Genomic DNA, 18,408 nt, shown 5'->3' with positions numbered 1-18,408 from the left:
TTAGGCTAGGTATTTTAAGCATTTGACTAGGTAATTTACTGTCTTTGAATCTGAGATGGAGAAATAATGTTAGAGTGATGAATGTAGCAAGCTTGGCAGCTGTTAAAAGAACAGCTTGGGAATGCAGAATTTGTAAAGGGTTAATACTTGAACAGAACCTTTAGCAGTCTTGCTGAAAAATGGCCTTTGTTGAAAAATTCACAGCTTTTGGAGACATTCTTAGTTTTGCATAAAAGCTACAGAAAGTTATGTAATACAATACAGATTATTAAATAGAGTTAACTAGAATTCTGAAATATTATTGTTCAAATAATGTTGAAGTCTTCTGTAATATGTGTTAAGGTGACTATTGTCTTGTATTTGTATTTTCTCTTTCTTCTTCCTAGCTTTTTCAACAAGCTACAGGGGGAAGAAAAGAATCACTTTTTGCCTAGTAAGCTTCTGCTAGACACTTACTGAAGTAAAGTACCAAATTGCTACAGGAGTGTTCATGGACATTCCAAGAACAAGAATAGCATAAGAAAACAATCTTTTGTTGTTGTTCCTGAAATGGAACCTAATGAATCGTGCTCAGTTTAATTTAATACTGCCCAAAGTTAACTGAAAAGATTAAAAGAAAGAGAAATGGGAATAATTTCCACCAACGCTTAATACCAGTACCTATACTCAATGTTCTTTACCATGGGCTTAGTAAAGTCTAACATGTTTTTCCTTCTTTTCTACATTTTATCCACTTTTATTTTATATATTTTTAAAAACCATTAAATGGAAAAAATGTTGAAATTCATGGTTATTCTAGTTCTGCCTGCATCTGTGTTGTCCGTCATGTTGTGACTGGCAGCATTCCAGCGCCAAGCTGCAAAGGAAGTAACACTTACTATTTTAAAGTATTTTAGATTCTTTTGCAAAATGATCATTTTATTTTACTGTGTGACCATATTCCCCAGATTTCCTACTTCTTAAACGATTACTTTGAACTGTACTGTGGGTGCAAGTGCAAAGAGAATGGTTGCTCTGCAGGTTTAAGGGGACTGCGCGACCACAGCCTGCTAGGAGCTGGAAGAAGGGCTCCAGGAACAGGAGCAGCTTGCTCTGTGTGGTGGTTCATGTGCACCATCCTGCAGATTGAGCACGTCCCAGGCCAACCTTCCACAGCAGTTTTGTTTATGGCTGCTGTTCCTGATTTGGATTGGGATGCTGGAGTGAGGTCAACATGTTTTCCTTGTGCTGCTGGTAGTAGCTACTCTTGCAGGTGCTGGAACAGAGAAAGAGAACAAGAGCAAGTGTGTGTGCAAGACACTGAGCTAAGGTTAAAGCAATATTGACAGTTTTACAGCATTTTTATTTGGAGTCTTGCTTCCCTTGACTTCAGCTTTAGCTGGCAATGCTTAGCAATCATGTGCAGCCATGTAAATCCAGATTTATGTCAGCCTCAGAAAAATCAAGTGCAGTGACCATGGTGAAGAGCTTGTGTTGGTAGGAAAGTTGCTTAATCTCATTGCTCTGATCTAAGCAGTAGGTGTGGTGTCTGTGCCCTGGTGGACAGAAAATGTTCAGAATATAGGAAACTTAGTAGGAAGTCAGTATATGGACTGAAATATATAGGCACAAGGAGTTTTTGGTCTGTCATTGGAATAGTCTAGGTACCCACGTTTGTGCTGCTTGCATAGTACAAAATGGGCAGACTGGGTGTATCTCTAAACTCAGCATGTATTCTGTGTTCAATAAGCAGATGGCTGTGGCAGTGTGGGTTCAGCACGTGCATAAATACATATTTAAGGATTTTGAGTATGGATAGTAGCTTCACTTGGACAGCATGTCCAGCATTACAGATCCAAGAACTGAATGAAGCTAAGTTTTCTTCAGTTGATAACCCTCCTGTGCTAAGGTCTCTACCCTCCCTTCTTTCAAGACTGTAGTCTTAACAATCTCTTTGCAGTATCTTTAAGAGGAAGATGATTTTCTGCCCTCTCTTTTGCTGAATTCACAGAGAAAATAGGGTGGGATATTGGATGTCATTTCAGTTCTTAAAAAATCTGTTAAGGAATATTTTGTTCTCTGTAGCCAACTATTTTTTTTTTCTTTTTTTTTTTTTCCCCTCTCTTTTCTTCTCTCTGGCTCTTCCTAAAGCCCTTTCTTTCATCTTAGGACAAATGGGAGGGTTTAATTCTGTTTTTCATCACACATACAAGATATCTTTGTATCCATCTGCTTTAGATAAAGAAAAAATTCCTAGGGAGTTATCAGTCTGCTGTTCTTTTTAAAGTGAAAAGGATTCCCCCATTAAAGTCGGGAATGTTTGAGCAGCAGTATTTTCTGTTTGAGAGGACCATTAAAACCGTATCTAGCTCTAGAGCCTGTGACTGCCAAGAGGTACCACTGGACTGAGGTCAGCAGTCCTGGTGAGAACTGCTGCTGATACTAGGAAAATATTGCTGATGTGACAGCCATTTTCTTCTTTATCCTATGGATTATTAGATTCCTGCCCTGCCTTCTCAGGATCATTTTTTTCCTTTGTGGCTGTAGTTTTGAGGTGGTTTCACTGCCACGACCCACTGCAGAAGCATTGGAAGAAGAAGTAGTTTCAGCTCTTAGATCAAAGTGCTTGTTCTCCTTATCTCTGCCATGGGATGTGTTGGTCATTTGCTTTTCTGAATCATCTGTTCCAATTGCGAGCAAGAGCAACCTGTTCAAGGAGAAAGAGCTAGTGAAGAAGCCAGGCTGCATTAAAGTTCATTTAACATCTGTTATGGCCCTAGCTGTAGATCTGGTCTTGTTTTCTGTCACTGTAATTTTCAGTTCTCAAAGGGATAGTTAAAATGCCTCTGCGTTAGGGATCCAGCATGCGGTGCAGACTTTAAGCTACATTTACATGTTCTCATGGGCTTCCTTCTTTGAACCCACCAGGTTCTTTGCCCTTCCACGTAGGTGTATCTTTTTCAAAGATAATGTCTTTGAAAACATGTGCAGCGCTTCTGCTTAAACTGATGCCTGGGGTTTACTTTATTCAAGTTTGATATTTTAGCTCACCCTTCCAAGATGGATTCTGTTATTCTGCATTCTCTCAAGGCTTTTATCTTTAGATTACTGTTACACAATGTTTTGGAAATCTAGGCAGTTCATGTCCATTTCTGAATGAAGAAAGGACCTGGCCCTTTTTAGAGAACACTGCCTTGATGCGGTGATGTGTTTTTTTGTTTGTTTTTGAGGCTTGAAGGGTGGAACCTATTTCTGCAGTCACAATGCAGTTTATAAGAGGCTGAGCAAACTCCAGTAGCGTTGTGAGAAATGTTTGTCTCAGCTTCTAGTTTCCAGCTCTGGGGAGCCCCATCCTTCTGCTCACCACTGCAGCATCTCTGTCCCTGAAGGCCACCAGGTCAGACTGCTGTTGCTGTTTGCATGAAGAATTTCAAACCTGTCCTCTGCATAAAATAGGACAGGACAAAATATATTGGAAACATCTAGAGTGTAAGTACGTGCATATGGGCTGTCATTTAAAAAAATATTATGAGTAGCTGTCATGCAGGCACTTATGGTCCATGTAGTCTTTTCTCCTCCTCGGCACTCAAATCTTTTGATCCCAAATTACGGGGTGCACATACGTGGCAATTACATGTTTCAGAGAACTCCACTTACAGCTAAGTAATCTCTGTTTTGTCATTAAGCCTATGGTAGCCTAACTTTATGACCATTTTTTCCCTTCCTGGAATTTGCTGACAGATTGCTTACACCTCGGCCAGCTCCTGGGAGAAGCAACACGGACGTCTGTCCCAGGCATAAACAGGCTCCTTCACAGAGCAATTTACATTCATTAGTGGGGCAGGGACCTTATACCCATTGGATGGAGACTGGAGACTTTTGAAAAATTATGATGTTTATGTGATTAAAGACTAGCATAATGCATAGGCATGAAAGTCTAAAATTTAGGCAAAATGCAAGCTATTATATTTTCTCATTTTCTTTAAATGTCTTGACTCTGCAGTTATCATTTGGCAGTTATGTTTTTTTCTTTTGTATTTAATGGAGAGACAGATTATAGATACCATATATCTTGTTGCATTTTAGATCAGTCTTAGAGGTAAGGTGCTTAAAGGTAGAAATGTCATACCTAACTTAATCTGGAGCTCCAGTCTTACTTTATGTTACTTCAAAAATCTGATGCTGCATGTGCATTTGTAATTCTTCCTTATGCTTAATTATACATCTTTGAAGAAGACTGTGCCAAGCATGACTGCAAACGTAACAGTTGTACTTCAGCCTGGGATATGAATCCCAGATCAGGGCTGGGGTTAGGAGTCCTGGGACCCCCCTACCTTCTCTGATCTTCTTAGCTGTTTTTCTTTAGATCTAGACACCAGTATTGCAAGACCTGAAATCTGCTGTCCTGCACACTCACGCCTAACAAGAAAGTAGCCGCAGTCTGTGCAGTGCAGAAGTGTGATCCAGCACTGGCTGCCTGGGCTGCCTGTTCCACTGGCTCAATGGCTGCTGTGTAGCCTAAGGCCTCATGGCCAGAGAGGTCTCTTTTGTCCATAATTTAGTATGCCTAAGTAGCTGTAAGGGTGTTTGTCCCCTCTGGGCCCTGAGCTGAATTTCCAGACTTGCTGGGTTTTCAGATTGCTTTCCCAAGTCCTTTAGTCTGCTTTGCCATTCTGTCACTTATCTTTTGATTTCTGGTTCAAGGACTTCTTAGCCAAGTTCTCATGTGCTACTGAGGACCTCTATGAATTGTGTCTGTTCTGGTTATTTGGCAGCAGATCTGGTAGTCTGTGGAGGGGATACAAAGGGCAAACCAGGAGACAGAACAGGATCAGTTACCAAACCCAGCTTGTTGATGCTGAGAACTCCGAAACTTCATCTTGTATGTACACAGGAGCACCAGGCTTCTCAGAAGAAATGACTACATTTAGGCAACAATCTTCAAATACTGTTGTTGTGTATGCATTTTTTTTTGCCTTAAGAACTAACATGTATATGTTAATAAAATGAAATCAAATGTATAGGCTGTGTATTCTTCTGAACTCACTTTTCCCAGCCTCCAAAATGGTAATCTCAGGAATGTTTGAAACTGGAATAAACTATCATTGTGGCAAAAGAAACAATCCTGCCCTTTTGCTGTCCTGCCAGGGTTAGCTCTGCCAGCTCAGCTCTCTGCTGCAGCTGGATAGTAAATCAGACCAGGGGACTGACCCGACTGAAAAATACTTCTTTACCGCTAACTCCCTATTTTGGGATAAAAGCTGCATGCTACTTTCCATACTTTCTCTTCTAAAACGTGTTGTAGTCTAGTGCTGTAACGCTTGGGATACTTACACCACAAATTTGTAGATAAATATTTTAAAAGGAAGAAATACTCTTTGGGGCAATAGTATGGACGCTGTTCGAGTTACTGATATATCACAAAAATAGAAATCTTTGCATCTAATTTTTCTTTTTTTTCTTTTCAAATTAGCCTTGATCAATATGCACAGATCATATACAGATGTTAGGATTTTTATCAGCTGCAGAAAACATAACAATCAGAAACAGTAGCATCTGAATTAAGTGATAAAAATCCGAGCTCACTTTTATTGCTTCCTACAGTTTCTACGAGGAAAAAAAGCATTATTCTTTGTATGTAATGTTTGACTATCACAAAATGCTTAGTAGATTAAATAAATAGTGCTACTCCACTTTTGGAAAATATAAAATCAAACTGAAAATTCAACTTTCAACAATATGCTAGAGTATACTGTGGGAACATGTGATCTTTGGGAGTAAGAGGATCTGTGTTTCAAAGAAGCATCTACAGCTGTAAACTTTGAATATTTTTCTGAATAGCACTATTGAAAGAAATCTTAACTATGCCAGTGAATTCGTACCCGCCCTCTATTTTATATTTTCTATAATTTGAATATACTGAGACAAAATTGGAGTTACATTTTCTACTGGTACTGTTACTTAGGTGTATTACTGTCCAAGCGTTTAAAATTTTATTTTTGCAAGCCAGGAGATTATCTTGAAGTAACCGGTGTGTGGAAAAGATTCTTCCCGGAAAGAATTCCCAGGAATTTTCTGGGTATAGATGTGACATTAAATGTTTCAGCTTGTCCAGTGAAACATGAAACAAAATCTTTGAAATACTGAAAAACTTCACTTCTCCAACACAAACTTTTAATACTGTTCTATTTCTAAATTGTTACTGAAATGATTGGAATGAAGTTTTGATTGTAGATAATTTTAGAAATACTGAAAGCCCCTCTGCCTTAGCATTATTGGTGAAAGCAGTGGCTGCAATACAGACTATCATTTTAGCTATTGTAGATGTGTATTTGCTGGTTTCTTTGCTGATAGCACTTTTTATATTTCTCATGTTGGACTCCATGCTGGAGTTTTACAAAATAAGAAATTAGCCTATGTTAGAAAATGATTACTCTATAACAGTCTTATTTTTCCTTCCTCTTGTTTTTTTTCTTTTAGGACCGGAATAGGCCCTATGACACTTTTAACTTGCACTCTTTGGAAAATTCCTTAATGGATATGATAAGGACTGATCATGAGCCTCTGAAAGGTAAACACTACCCTCCCAGTGGCCCACCAATGAGTTTCGCTGATATAATGTGGAGGAATCATTTTACAGGTTAGGAATATTCATATGTCCATGCTTGCTTGGTGTTTAAACAAAAATCAGCTTTTCAGTATTGCTATAACTTTTTTTTGCTAATGAATGAGTTGTCAGTTATATAAAACTTTTCCCATTTTAAGATAATGTTTTCTAGGAGAGTCAGGTAAAATGTCTATACATTTATTATAAGTGCATAATCATAATATTATCTAATAATTGGCATTTCTGAAACTTATTTTGTGTGTAAGCAAATTGCTCAGTTGGGTCTCCTACTGCAGTCATGAAACTGCAGTCCAGTAGTTCTGTTCAACATCTTGTTTAAAATTAACATTACTTCTGATTTTAGATGGTCGGCTAATTTATGGAGTTGTAAAACAAACCCTTTATCATGCTGATGCTGTACAAGTTTTCAGATTTGTTTTTATAAGTGTATCCTGATTTGGATTTCACATGGCTAGAGGAGAGCCAACGAGTATTAGACTGTGTTAAGTGCTGGGAAATTTTGATTCTTAGGTTACATGAGTGTATCTGTTCTATCGTTTGCAGCATTGCAGGTTAAACTATTTCTAGTACTTACCTGACACTGAATAATGAAGAATTAGAGCAACTTTTCAATGAATAATTGTTCCTAATTGATCTATATACACATCTATCCTAATCTTTCATTGTTTACATTTCAAAACAAATACACAGTCTCGCTCTCAAGGTTGCTAAGTATTTTCCTGTGAAATGTGAATTCAGTAATAAACCATCTACAGAAACAAGGATTGAGCTACATATTATTTCCAACCTCTAACAAATAGGACACTGGACACAACAAAGAAGAAATATGCTTTTGTATGCACTTCTTATGCATATGCATTATACATCCTGTTAAGAGAATTGCCTTATCTTTCCCTCTCCTCATGTATATTAAATATATACATGTATCTTCTGGTTCATGTGCCTCTTTCACCATCTTTCTGGGATTCTGTACTCCTAGCTTTATCTGTCTGTCCAATAAAAAAAAATTCCAAATTGCTGTTATGGAGACTTAAACATTTGTTATGTCTCATTAACTTTATTATAATCCAGCTAAATATATTTAAATATATAAATTGAGACTCATTTTTAAAGCTGAATTTCCATAGGGACCTGAGCAGTGAAAATGAGGAAAATAGGATTAGAAGTTGTATTCCTCTTGAAAAAGACTTTAAATTTGTATCAGAGCCATTTTGCTTGAACTTTTATCACTGTCTCTCAACCTTTTTTTAGTGTTTCAGATCAGAACCTGAGGCACACAAAATAGTGGATACAACTCTTACATTCTTCTGTGTTGCTTGCTTATCCTATCAAAAATAATTTCCAATAGTCAGCTTAGCTATTTTTATTTTATGTGCTGTAAGTGGCATATACCACAGCTGCAGCTCAGTGTGTCATCAGACCATTTTATATCGACATTTTATTGATGTTGCAATGCATGAAGTAAAAATTCATGCAGTATTAAAATTCATGCTTTTCCAAGCGAATTATCCTTTCCCAAAAAACCCTTATTATTTTAATCTTTGCTAGGTTATAAATTTATGTAGAAGACTTATTAGTCTAAGGAGATACTTGAAAGCAGTAGCAACTGTTCTTCCTTTGCTCAAAGAGGAAAAGCGAAGAATTGAGGATTAATTGTAAAGTTCGAGTTAGTCTTTTCTATTTGCTTCATTTTCTCTCTACCAATGTTTTCTGTTGCTTGCTGACCACCCTCTCTCCACCTTGGAGCATGTCCTGCTCGGTGCTGCCATCAGTTTGTCCCCAGCCTTGTTCCCTAGGTCCTTCCCAGCTCTCTGCCTGGTAGCTGTTGGCGCATTCCTGTCTGCTGTTAGTTCTCTCGCTCTATCTGTGCCCAGCTGTTGTTTTTCCACTGCTAGAGCTAATTCCCTCCCTTGCTTTCCTCTCCTCCTCCCTGAGCCGTGCGCTGCCTTCGCTAACCCCCAGCCTTGGCCTGACCTAGCGTGCACTTTCCCCTCCTCCTGTTTTCGCACTATGCAGCATGACTGGCAATATTCAGAGGAGTGGCTGCTTCAGGACGGGCTTGTTCTCTCCTACAAGAAGTGTCGTCTCCCTCTGCGTTAAACAGATCTACTTTGTTATTTTTACTTAATTCTTTGCTTAAAAAAATCTAACTCTTTCTCTGCCAAAGTTAAAACACTCAAATCATTCTCCTATTGCATTTTTTTCTGTTGTCTTTTTAGAAACAGTTGATATCTTGACTCTTCCCTCATACCTTCTCCTTTTCCCCTACCATAGATGCAGATTGCTGCCCTTCTCTACATCTTCCTCAGATTTCACATCATCTTGTACCTCACCTTCTTCTTTATCTCATTCCCCTGCCTCTCCCTCTTGCAATAGCAGCACATTTTGGGCTGTAAACGCCTTGAGAAAGTATGTGTTCAACTATGCTTGGTTTTGCCTTGTCCAGCAGCTGCTGCTTCTTCATCTATTTTCTTCTGAAAGCCTTTTGAATAAACTGTTTATATGCTTTAGAAACTTGGTTTTCAGTTCCCCATAGACATTCCAGTGAGAACGCCTCTGGTACTAAATGGAACCTGCTCTTTCAGAAATATAGGAACTTACCCAAATTTCAGAGCTAGTAATCCATCTTTGTTTTCCTTTTATAGTCAACTATGTTTTGTTTTGGTTTGTTTTTCTTGAAATCTTGCCTTCTTTTGTCATCTGTGGCTATACTCTCGCCTAGTTTTTGTGCAGCTTTTTCTTGTACAGTTAGTAGGTAGAACTACCACAAAAAATAGTTAAACAAGCCAAGCAAAAAACTAAGGAAATGGCTTCCCCTCAAATCACCTTTTTAATCATTCACCTTTTGGTAAATGAGCCTTGTTTTCTCGGGCAGTTCTTGGTAGGAATACTTACATGCCACTTGGCTTATTAGTTTTAATACTAACCATACAATTTTTTAAACAGAAGAGAGGAACAGATGAGTAGCAAGGGCCTCTGTCTTTGAAAACAGATGGAGAGATTCCATTCTAGCGGGAGCTACATGTGCCATGGAAGCTGCAGTGTGTGAGGCAGAGCTGGTGCTGCCAGTTCCACGTGATGACAACCCACCACTGGGCAGCAAAGTTTTGAGCAAATGCATGTTTCGAGAAGTACTTTCTTGGTATTTATTTGTTAGTGTGTCTGAATGTAGAAACTGTGCTAGGAGTATAGCCCTTGTTAGTGTCATATGTGTGCCCTCACATCCAAACAGGTACCTGAAGTGGGAAAACGGTACTTTTGTTTATAGGGCAACAGCAACAGCTCTTGGTTACAATGTGAATGCAAGGATTAACTTTGAGGATTGCAATACAAAGACCAGAGTGAGGTGGTTCTGGGATATTTTCTCCTTTGGGGTTAGATAAGTTGCTCATGCTCTGCTTTGGTCTCTGGGGGTGGAGGAAGAGTTTGAGGGTGTGAAAGGAAGAGTCTCTCATCTTTTCTGTGGTAGCTGAAGCTTCGTAGCCACCCTGGAGCTGCGGCATGATCAGTCGTTGCGTCCTGTGGGCCACACGAGCTGACAGTTTGCTTCAAGGTCACTGAAGCAGGTCACTTTTTTTTAAATGCTCCACTTGGCTTGGGGAGGGCATGTGATTCAGTGGCTTTTTTTTTGGTGCTGCTTTCAAGCGTGGAACAAGAGAGACCGAAGGATTGTTAGTGCTGCAGAAACGAAATGATCTTCAGTCTTGCAGTATTGAATTACTTGTCCTGACCTAGTGCTATCCCAGTCTCACTGGCAGCCTCGCTTGCTCCTCTCTACCTAGGGTCATTTAGTTCTTTTTTGGTCTGTCTTGCTGTAAGAGAGAATTGATGCCTAACTCTGAGGTTTCTGGACTTAGGCCAATTAACAACTTACCCTTCTGTGCTGCAATTTATCTTGAGACCTTGGGAGAAGGTTTTCAGTGTCAACTCTTGTACTGTCTCTATCCAAAACTGTTTGTTTTTTTTTTCTTTTTTTCTTCTCCCATCAGTCTTTCCTGCTGCTTAGGGATGGCCTGCTTTCTTTCTGTCCCTTTCTTTCTGTCTTTGTAGTCTGAGAATTGTGTAGCTTTGCAAATTATTATACTTTTTCAAGCTTTGGGAGCTACAGACTGTAAACTGTTTGCTTAATATTATTTTAGGTCTCATCTTATTCTTTGAAGACAATTAGACTTCCCTACCCCTTTTCTCTGCTTTCAAGACCAATTTCAACTTTTTTTTTTTTTTTTTTTTTTTGGTCTCTTTCAGTCAGTGCTCATAAATCCTTTCTCAGAGGATGAAAAAAAAGTGAAAAAAGTACAATAAAGGAACTGATCAGATGTTCCATGGGCATCTAGCTGATCTGTGTGTCGCTCATAACCAGGCCTACCTTGCAGAAGTGTAAAGTATTTTCTAAGATGGCTGTCCTGAACTGCCAGTCTTACTCTCCTGGTTACCAATAAAATATATATTACAAAAATATTGGAGAGACTTTTCCTTGAGTGAGGAAAGTATGTATCTGCAATATTTTATGACCTGTTGGTACTTATCACTGCATATACTAAGTGCTTCCAGGAAACATTGAATTATGAAAATAACTATGGGTATTGGCTATTTATTGCTGACTAAACCTTTTTCTCCTTCCTGCATTAGTGTCTCCTGTCTGTGGTGTAACATGTCAGTGTTGCAATTTGTTTATCAGTTTCAACCTATTGTATTGCAACATAAACAGAGGCATTTTAATCTATAAAAATATTTTGATCAGTAATAACTATCAGCTGCCTTTGTCCTATTTTAAAATAATTAAATAGTTTCAGCTGTGTTAGATCATGTGTTACTGACTAGTCATGAAACTGAATAAAAATATAAAAATGAGGTGAGAAATCATCACCATTTGAAATATTTTTCATCTACCATTATAGTAGATAACTTATTTGTTTTTCATTCAGAGTGATAACAAACTTCATAAGTTCAAATCCCCAAACAATCCAAAATTTTGAGATTTTATGATGTATCAATGTGGGATGTCTAGAAGTATGAGCATTTGGAGGAATCAGATGTACAAGGAGAGTTTCAATAGTAGATTTTATTAGAATTAATTTTACTGGTTGTCAAACTCCAGAAGTGATGCATAATGAATTTGTGCTAATTAAATATTTCAGGAGGGAGTACACACTTATTGCCTGCGTATTTGTTGGCTTGAGATAGAGATTTGGAACACCAGTGTACAACCATTCAGAGAGAGAAATACTCTCTATGGGGAAACCTTTGATTTTGTTTTTCAGTACTTATATGAGTACTACCACACTGGAATTTAAGATTTGTTTTTTTAAAAGCAACTGAACGATATCTTATGAGGTTTGAGCACAGTGAAAATCGTATGTGACTTAGGGAACATTGGAATATTTCTAGAATAGATGTTTACTTTTCCATCTTGATCTTCATGGTCTTCATGGCACAATTTTGCTCTGGCCTAGTTGTTCCTACTCTTTGATTTGTCCTTGTTTTTGTTTTTTAAGCAAAGCTGCTGTAAGCTCGCTGCGTGACCTGAGGGAGGCGGAGGTGAATGACCACAGTTGTGTTCCCGGCCCGCAGCCGAACACAAAGGTCGTGCAAATAGAGCCCATGTCATCCCAGCCCTAGAAATGGTGCCATCTAGGCACAGCTCTTTGCAACACTTTTGGTAGAAAAAGTGTGCTGTAAAGGCAGGGCGTAAAATCTAGATGCTCATCAGACTCCTTTCCATAAATCCCCATGAAAAACAGAGTGAGTAGACAGATGTGTTTGCGCCTCTATTTACGTGTAAAATTAGGCCACCCGAGCTAATCCTTTTAAAGGAAACATACTCTATTTCCTTTGCATTTTAATGACTGCTTATACAAGAAAATCCTTCTTTAATCTTTGTTGCAGGACAGAATATGACCATTAAAGGTTTCTTTCTTTGTTTCTTTTTTTTTTTCTTAATTTAGAAATAATGTTTACTTTGTGAACCTGTACTGTGAGCATACTTCTTAATTCTGCAGCTGGCACCAAGCATGACCTTGTCTTTGACCTGCTGAATCTGTTTTCAGAAGGATTTAAAAATATATATATTTTAGGGGGTCTGGTGATGCAGATATCAATTTTTCCTTTGCTTTATTTCCATTATTTCATTATGCTGCTGAGGACTAGCCTCGCATATACCTAAAGCTCTTTTCTTTTTTTCCCTTCTCTCTTCCTTCCCACCCAGTTTTTGGATTTTGGTATCCTTTAATGTAAATTGCTGTTGGAAATGATTTCATTTTGGTTGAGTTTTATCCACCTCCTTTAGACAATCTGTAATTGTTTTTCAAGTAAAGTTCTAGAGCTAAATGTGGTATAGGTACCTGTGTATAGATGCTTGTCTACAGCTTATAAGTAGAGCTAGATTGCCTTTTATATTCAACAGGTCTTGCTGTTAAAATACTAATATTTTGAAAATATAATTGCTTTCAAGCTTAAAAAAATGTGCTACTCGAAGATATACAAGACCTTTGTGTGTTATCAGAGCAATATAACTTGCTTATAAAGAATGCATTTCACAGTAATGTATCATATTTTATAGCTTACTTTCTCTACTGATTGAGTTACCAAATATATGCCAACAATGACAGAAAGAAGTTAATTCTTTATTCCTGATTTTCATAACTGATAATTAGGCACTTCTGCTCACATGGCCACAATATGTATCTGCACAGTAAAAATATAAACTGTACAAGCAGGATAGATGTGCATGGCTTCCTCCAGACAAACAATGGTATTTTTGTTATTCTGAGCATGTTTGAAAAAGACCTGGGTCGCAACCAGGCGTCTACATTGTGTGTGTGACTAAAAGGGTGAGACACTTTAAAAACAACCAAACAAAAACAACAAAAAAAAGGAAATTTCTTCATGGAGTTTTTTATATATATATATATATATATATTATATATATAAAATTCTCTAATGATTCCTTATGGAAGTGCTTACAGACCCTTACATGAGCCCATTGGCTGAAATTATTTGAGGCCTGTATATTAGTGCAGCATCAGTGTGAGTGTCTCTATTTTTGGGGAAAGAAGGAAGAGGGAATGATCTGTGGTCTACTGAAGTAAAAATAATTTAAATGATTTTGTAACAATTTAAATCATTGCTACTTTTCAGCATCTTTTTGGTCATTTGTGAACCATGGGGCAGAGGCTTGTGGGTGAGCCAGTAGTATTTTGTTTGCTGAGTTGGGTTACAAACTAGAGCCCCGTTGCAGATGTCTGAAGGAGGGATGCCCATACTTTGAGTTTTGCACTTTCTGTGCCTGAGCTTGACTTTATACCACACGTGTAACCTATTCCTCCAAATAACTGCTGCTGCTTTGCATTGATTTTTGTTGGCACCAACCTTGAAGTCTATGGATGGCGTCAACCTATGATAGAAGAAGTAAAAAATATAGAATACTTATTATGCAAATACAGAAAGGATGTGTAGTTGCCTTAGTCCTGTTGCCAGTTCCATTGGAACCTCTTGACCTAACTTTGTAGCTGACATCCAGTCAATGTGAGAGCAAGTTCTTGTTCCCAGGAAGTTCAAACAGATCAGAAGTAGGAAACAACTTCACTGTTTCAGACAGTCATGTCAAATACCATTTGTTGTGTTAGTGTAGCTGGTCAGTCCTGGTGAAAGTCATGAGGTGTAACAGCGTGCAAGAAGTTTCCTGAGTGTATAACAAAAAAAAAAAAAAAGATTTTTGGAATGTCTACTTAAAATGATGCAAATAGCTAACTATACTGTTAAAAATCCTTCACTGTGTGGATGTTGATGTCCAATAGTTAAAAATAAGTGCAAAAAAAAAAAAAAAAAGACAAAAATGCATTTAGTGGACTTAAGGAAAGATTGTTACCATTCCGAAGTCTCTTAAAGCAAAATTTTTATTTGCAGATCTGGAACTGGTTGGTGATTAGTGTTTCCAAGTTATGTTTCAGACACAAAGAAAAATAATAGCAATACCATCACAAAAATGCAATGATGAAATCGGAGATCAATTTTACTGATAGTTATATACAGCTCACTAAGAGGATTTAAAATGAAGAATGTGACCACTGTAGGCAAGCGTGACACTGCCAAAACCTGTGATAGTAGTAAACCTGGGCCTGATATCCAGGATTATAATTTTTGCAACTACATTCTTTCTGAATAGCGTTTGTGTAACTTGAAGTTATCCAGACAATTCGGAAAAAAAAAAAAAAAAAAAAAAAGAATTAGGTTACCTATTTGCCAAAGTCTTAATAGGAATGTTCAACTGTGGGAAAAGTATCCTTCCTGCAGTTGTGGAGAAGATGTAAAAATTGTTTCAGAATCACAGCACTCTCTTCTAGAGAGAAAAGGATGAGTTCAAACAGTGATGATTTTGCACACAGTATCAATCACCAGCCCCTGACCTATGCCCTCTCGGAGTTTCTTTAGAAACATCTGGAACAGAGTAAAAGAAATGCATGTGGCAAAGCTAAAGAAAGTGAAGGATGTGTTTTTCTATGGCAGATGTGTTGTCTGGATTTAGAAAATAGGAAAACAGGAAAAATGGCAGACAATATTCACTGTAAAATTTGCAGACCTGTTCTCATTGAAAATTAAATTTATCTTCTGTTGAAAGCATTTCCACCTAAGTAATTGTAAACTGGCCAAGAGTATAGACAGCTCTGAAATGATTTTGAAAACAAATATATCAGGAAAATAGTCGATATAAATTCATTTAATTCATCTAAGTTAATATTCTGTTATTTTCAGTATACTTCAGAAATTTGTATTATCATTCAGAACAAATGTATGTGCTTGGAGCGCTTGGGATGGCCCCGAAGATTGAGGTGTTTGCCATGGCAAGCATGATCCTGGGCACACAGCATCTAGGCAGGGAAATCCTTCCCAGGCCCTTAGGAGAGAGAATTCAGGGGATGTGATGGCCTAAGGATCATGCAAATAGCAGTCTGGGTTATGTAGAAATGTTTGCACCCTTGTTTGTGCTCTGAAATACTTCAAGAGTGGAAGTATGCAACTGGATTCAGGGTGGGTTTTTTGTTTTTTTTTTGAATTAGCTGTTGAAGAGACTTGTGTTAAAGAGCTTTTGTTGCAGCCTAAGTACAGTAATAAATGTGTTATAAAAGTATATAATTGAAAATCTATTTGGCAGACAGTTATGAAACCCAGATGAGCAGACTGAAAGTGGCAGATGTACCCTGAATACAAACCCTGGGCCCTTGTTATTGGAAGGGTTCCTACTGCTGACCTCAGGGAACGGCTGGAGTAGCCTCTGTGCCCTAACTGAGGTGCAGTTCTGCTTGTGCTCAAGGGTCTTGGAGGGTAGAAATTTTATCCAGAGACTTCATATAAAAGCTATAGTTGGAAACGTGTGCTTATGCAGACTTTTTAGAGGGCTAGGCAGCATACAGGTGCTTTTACTGCGACATGTTGTCTTGCATTTAACCCAGATATTTTTCTTCAAATGTTTCTAACTGCATTGTGCAGTTTTATGCTGCATCAATATATAAATTAATAATTTTAGTTTCATGCTCTCTTCTTATTCCTTAGATAATTATGCCTGACTTCTTCATGTGGCTTTTTTTCGCGTGAATAATTTGTAATGTATTCAAGTAATGTATTTAATATGAAAGGCTGTATAAAAAGGTAACTAATTTTCCTATGCCTGCTGCGTTACCAGCCTCTTTGAATGCTTTTAGTACAAGTGTGTTTTGATAGTATTTCCCTGGTTTGTTGCTGTGGGATTGAGGGTTCTCTGAAGACGCCCAGAATTAGCCCCCGCTATCGCTTAGCTCATATGAGAACACGTCCTGCTTGTGCCTGTATTTGCTGCTGCTCTTAAAAGATAGCTGACAACAGTTTAAAAATAGCAGGCCAAGGGCAGGTGATAAAATGTCAGGCAAGCAGCACCTGGCTCAGCAACTGCCTGCAGGGAGAGAAACCCCAACCCAGATGTCACAGATACGGTTCTATTTCTGTAGCTGCTCAAACAGAACAATTTCAGCTTCAGCAAAGCAAGGGAGGAGAGGCTGCCCCCACGGAGCCTGCCTGCTTTACTCGATCTTTTTCATGGCAGCCCCCTCTTTTATAAATATTAATTTGCAAGTATAGGTTAATATATATGCCCAATCTCTAAAAATACCTGTTACCTCATGCTCATTAATATACTGTTAAGCAATGGGAACTGCTATCAATCTGACAAGATTTCTGAGATATTTAGAACAGGCTAACTGAAATAATGGTAGGTTTAATGGTCCTGCTGTGTCAGATTAATGTAGAGGTATATTGTGATCAATAGGCAATCTCCTAAGGAGTTTTGTCTAAGCGGTTGAAAAGTGAAATGGAAGTTTTATTTTCCTTTCTTCTCCCCTCGTGCTTCTTTCCTGGAGGTGCTGTTTCCTTCATTACCCTCCTACTGTGGGGGCATTTTTTTTTTCCTAAAGGAATGAGAAACTTATCATGTGAAGAAAATATATTAGCTTTTAAACTGCTTGCGTCTTGGTTTCTGAAGTGTCCTGAAACTTCTTGTTACATCTGTTCAGAAAGTGTATTAATTACCGCACAGCAGTCACTGTGGCTGCAAGTAGAAGGCTTCATTTCCTTGGTAGGAGCTGAAAATATCGGAGAAGAAGAAACCTCAAGATTGGCTTCAGTACTGTTCTATGAAATCAGATTTGTTAAACTTGCTTTGGTAGAAGTAGAGAGGGGAAATTACGCAGGAGGAGCTTGCTGGCTATTCTGTTTCGTTGGTACAGCCCAGGATCTTGAGCTCCCAGGCTCCAGTGCCCGTGTGTTTTAAAAAAAAAAAAAAAAAGTAAATCTACTTCCTTAGCACCCAAGCATATCCCCAAATCTAACCGTAGAAGCAGTAAATGAAATGGATTACAGCCCTTGTACATAACTAAAATATAAAAAGGAAATAATTTTTAAGTGGCTGTAAAGATCTTTTTAAAATCCTTTTCCAAGCAAGGACTAATATCAATTACAGCTTTCAATTCTGGAGAGGGGGATGGTTTGAAGAAATTCCCTGTTTCCTTAGGGTTTGTTTTCTTAATACTTCAGCTTCAGAATCTAAGAAACTAAAACTAACCTGAATAGTAGAATTAGCTCATTTCTTCCTTTGAAAGAGAGCAGATTTTTTGTGGGCTAGCACCTTTCCAGCTAAGTAACTAAATTTCCTCCCGTTTCCAATTCCTGAAATCAGCAGAGATCATCTCAGCCAGCCTTTCAACAGTGAAATCTCACCTGAGAAAACTGGTGCTATTTTGCATCTCTCTAGCTCCTGGGAAACCTGTGTCAGAGCAGCAGGGCTTGCTTGAGCTTCAGGGAGAACCTTCTGTATGTTACATTCTCGTGTTAGGGACCAGCAGTAAATATGTACATATGAATATCTGTGCTCCCTGCAGCCCTGTATCTTGTCTCAAACAATGAGCAGTAGCAGATTCTTAAGGTTAAATATAAAAATGGGGTAAGCATTCCCAGTCTCCTGTGATCTGTGACTCAAGGACTTCTGGTGTCAGAGGTGGTATAGAAAGTAGTGACTTAGTGTTGCCATTACAATGATGTGTACTTTTTAATGCTATACTTCTTGTTTGAAGGCTAAAATCTTAAATAGCAAAACTGCAGCAAGCAGTGGGCTGAGCTATGCAGCCCCATTTTGAGAGGGTAAGCATACTATTTTCCTTGTACAAAGGATGTACTAAAAATATTGTTTACTTTGTAATTTTTTTTCATTATTTTAAATACATAATATAAAAGCTACGCCAGTGTTAAGTATCTTAAGTATGTACTCTCGGGATTGT

At 38.1% G+C, this 18,408-nt stretch overlaps 1 protein-coding gene across 6 annotated transcripts in view; it reads left to right on the top strand.

Moving 5' to 3' along the window:
- The window catches only part of CPEB3 (cytoplasmic polyadenylation element binding protein 3), a 77,638-nt gene that overhangs the window by 15,986 nt on the left and 43,244 nt on the right, over positions 1–18,408 (top strand). For 4 of the 6 annotated variants that reach the window (XM_088528767.1, XM_088528766.1, XM_088528763.1 and 1 more), the window contains exon 3: positions 6,460–6,619. In XM_088528767.1, the coding sequence (XP_088384893.1) occupies positions 6,460–6,619 (160 nt within the window). The remainder of the gene's footprint in view (positions 1–6,459; positions 6,620–18,408) is intronic. The other 2 variants (XM_088528765.1, XM_088528764.1) reach the window with 1 other exon arrangement.

This window comes from Tinamus guttatus, unplaced genomic scaffold, assembly GCF_059628265.1.
Source record: "Tinamus guttatus ecotype Peru unplaced genomic scaffold, ASM5962826v1 Tinamus_guttatus_pri_ptg000314l, whole genome shotgun sequence".
Lineage (NCBI taxonomy): Eukaryota > Metazoa > Chordata > Aves > Tinamiformes > Tinamidae > Tinamus > Tinamus guttatus.
Note: the sequence above shows the minus strand (reverse complement) of the source record. Positions and strands in the feature narration are given on the sequence as shown.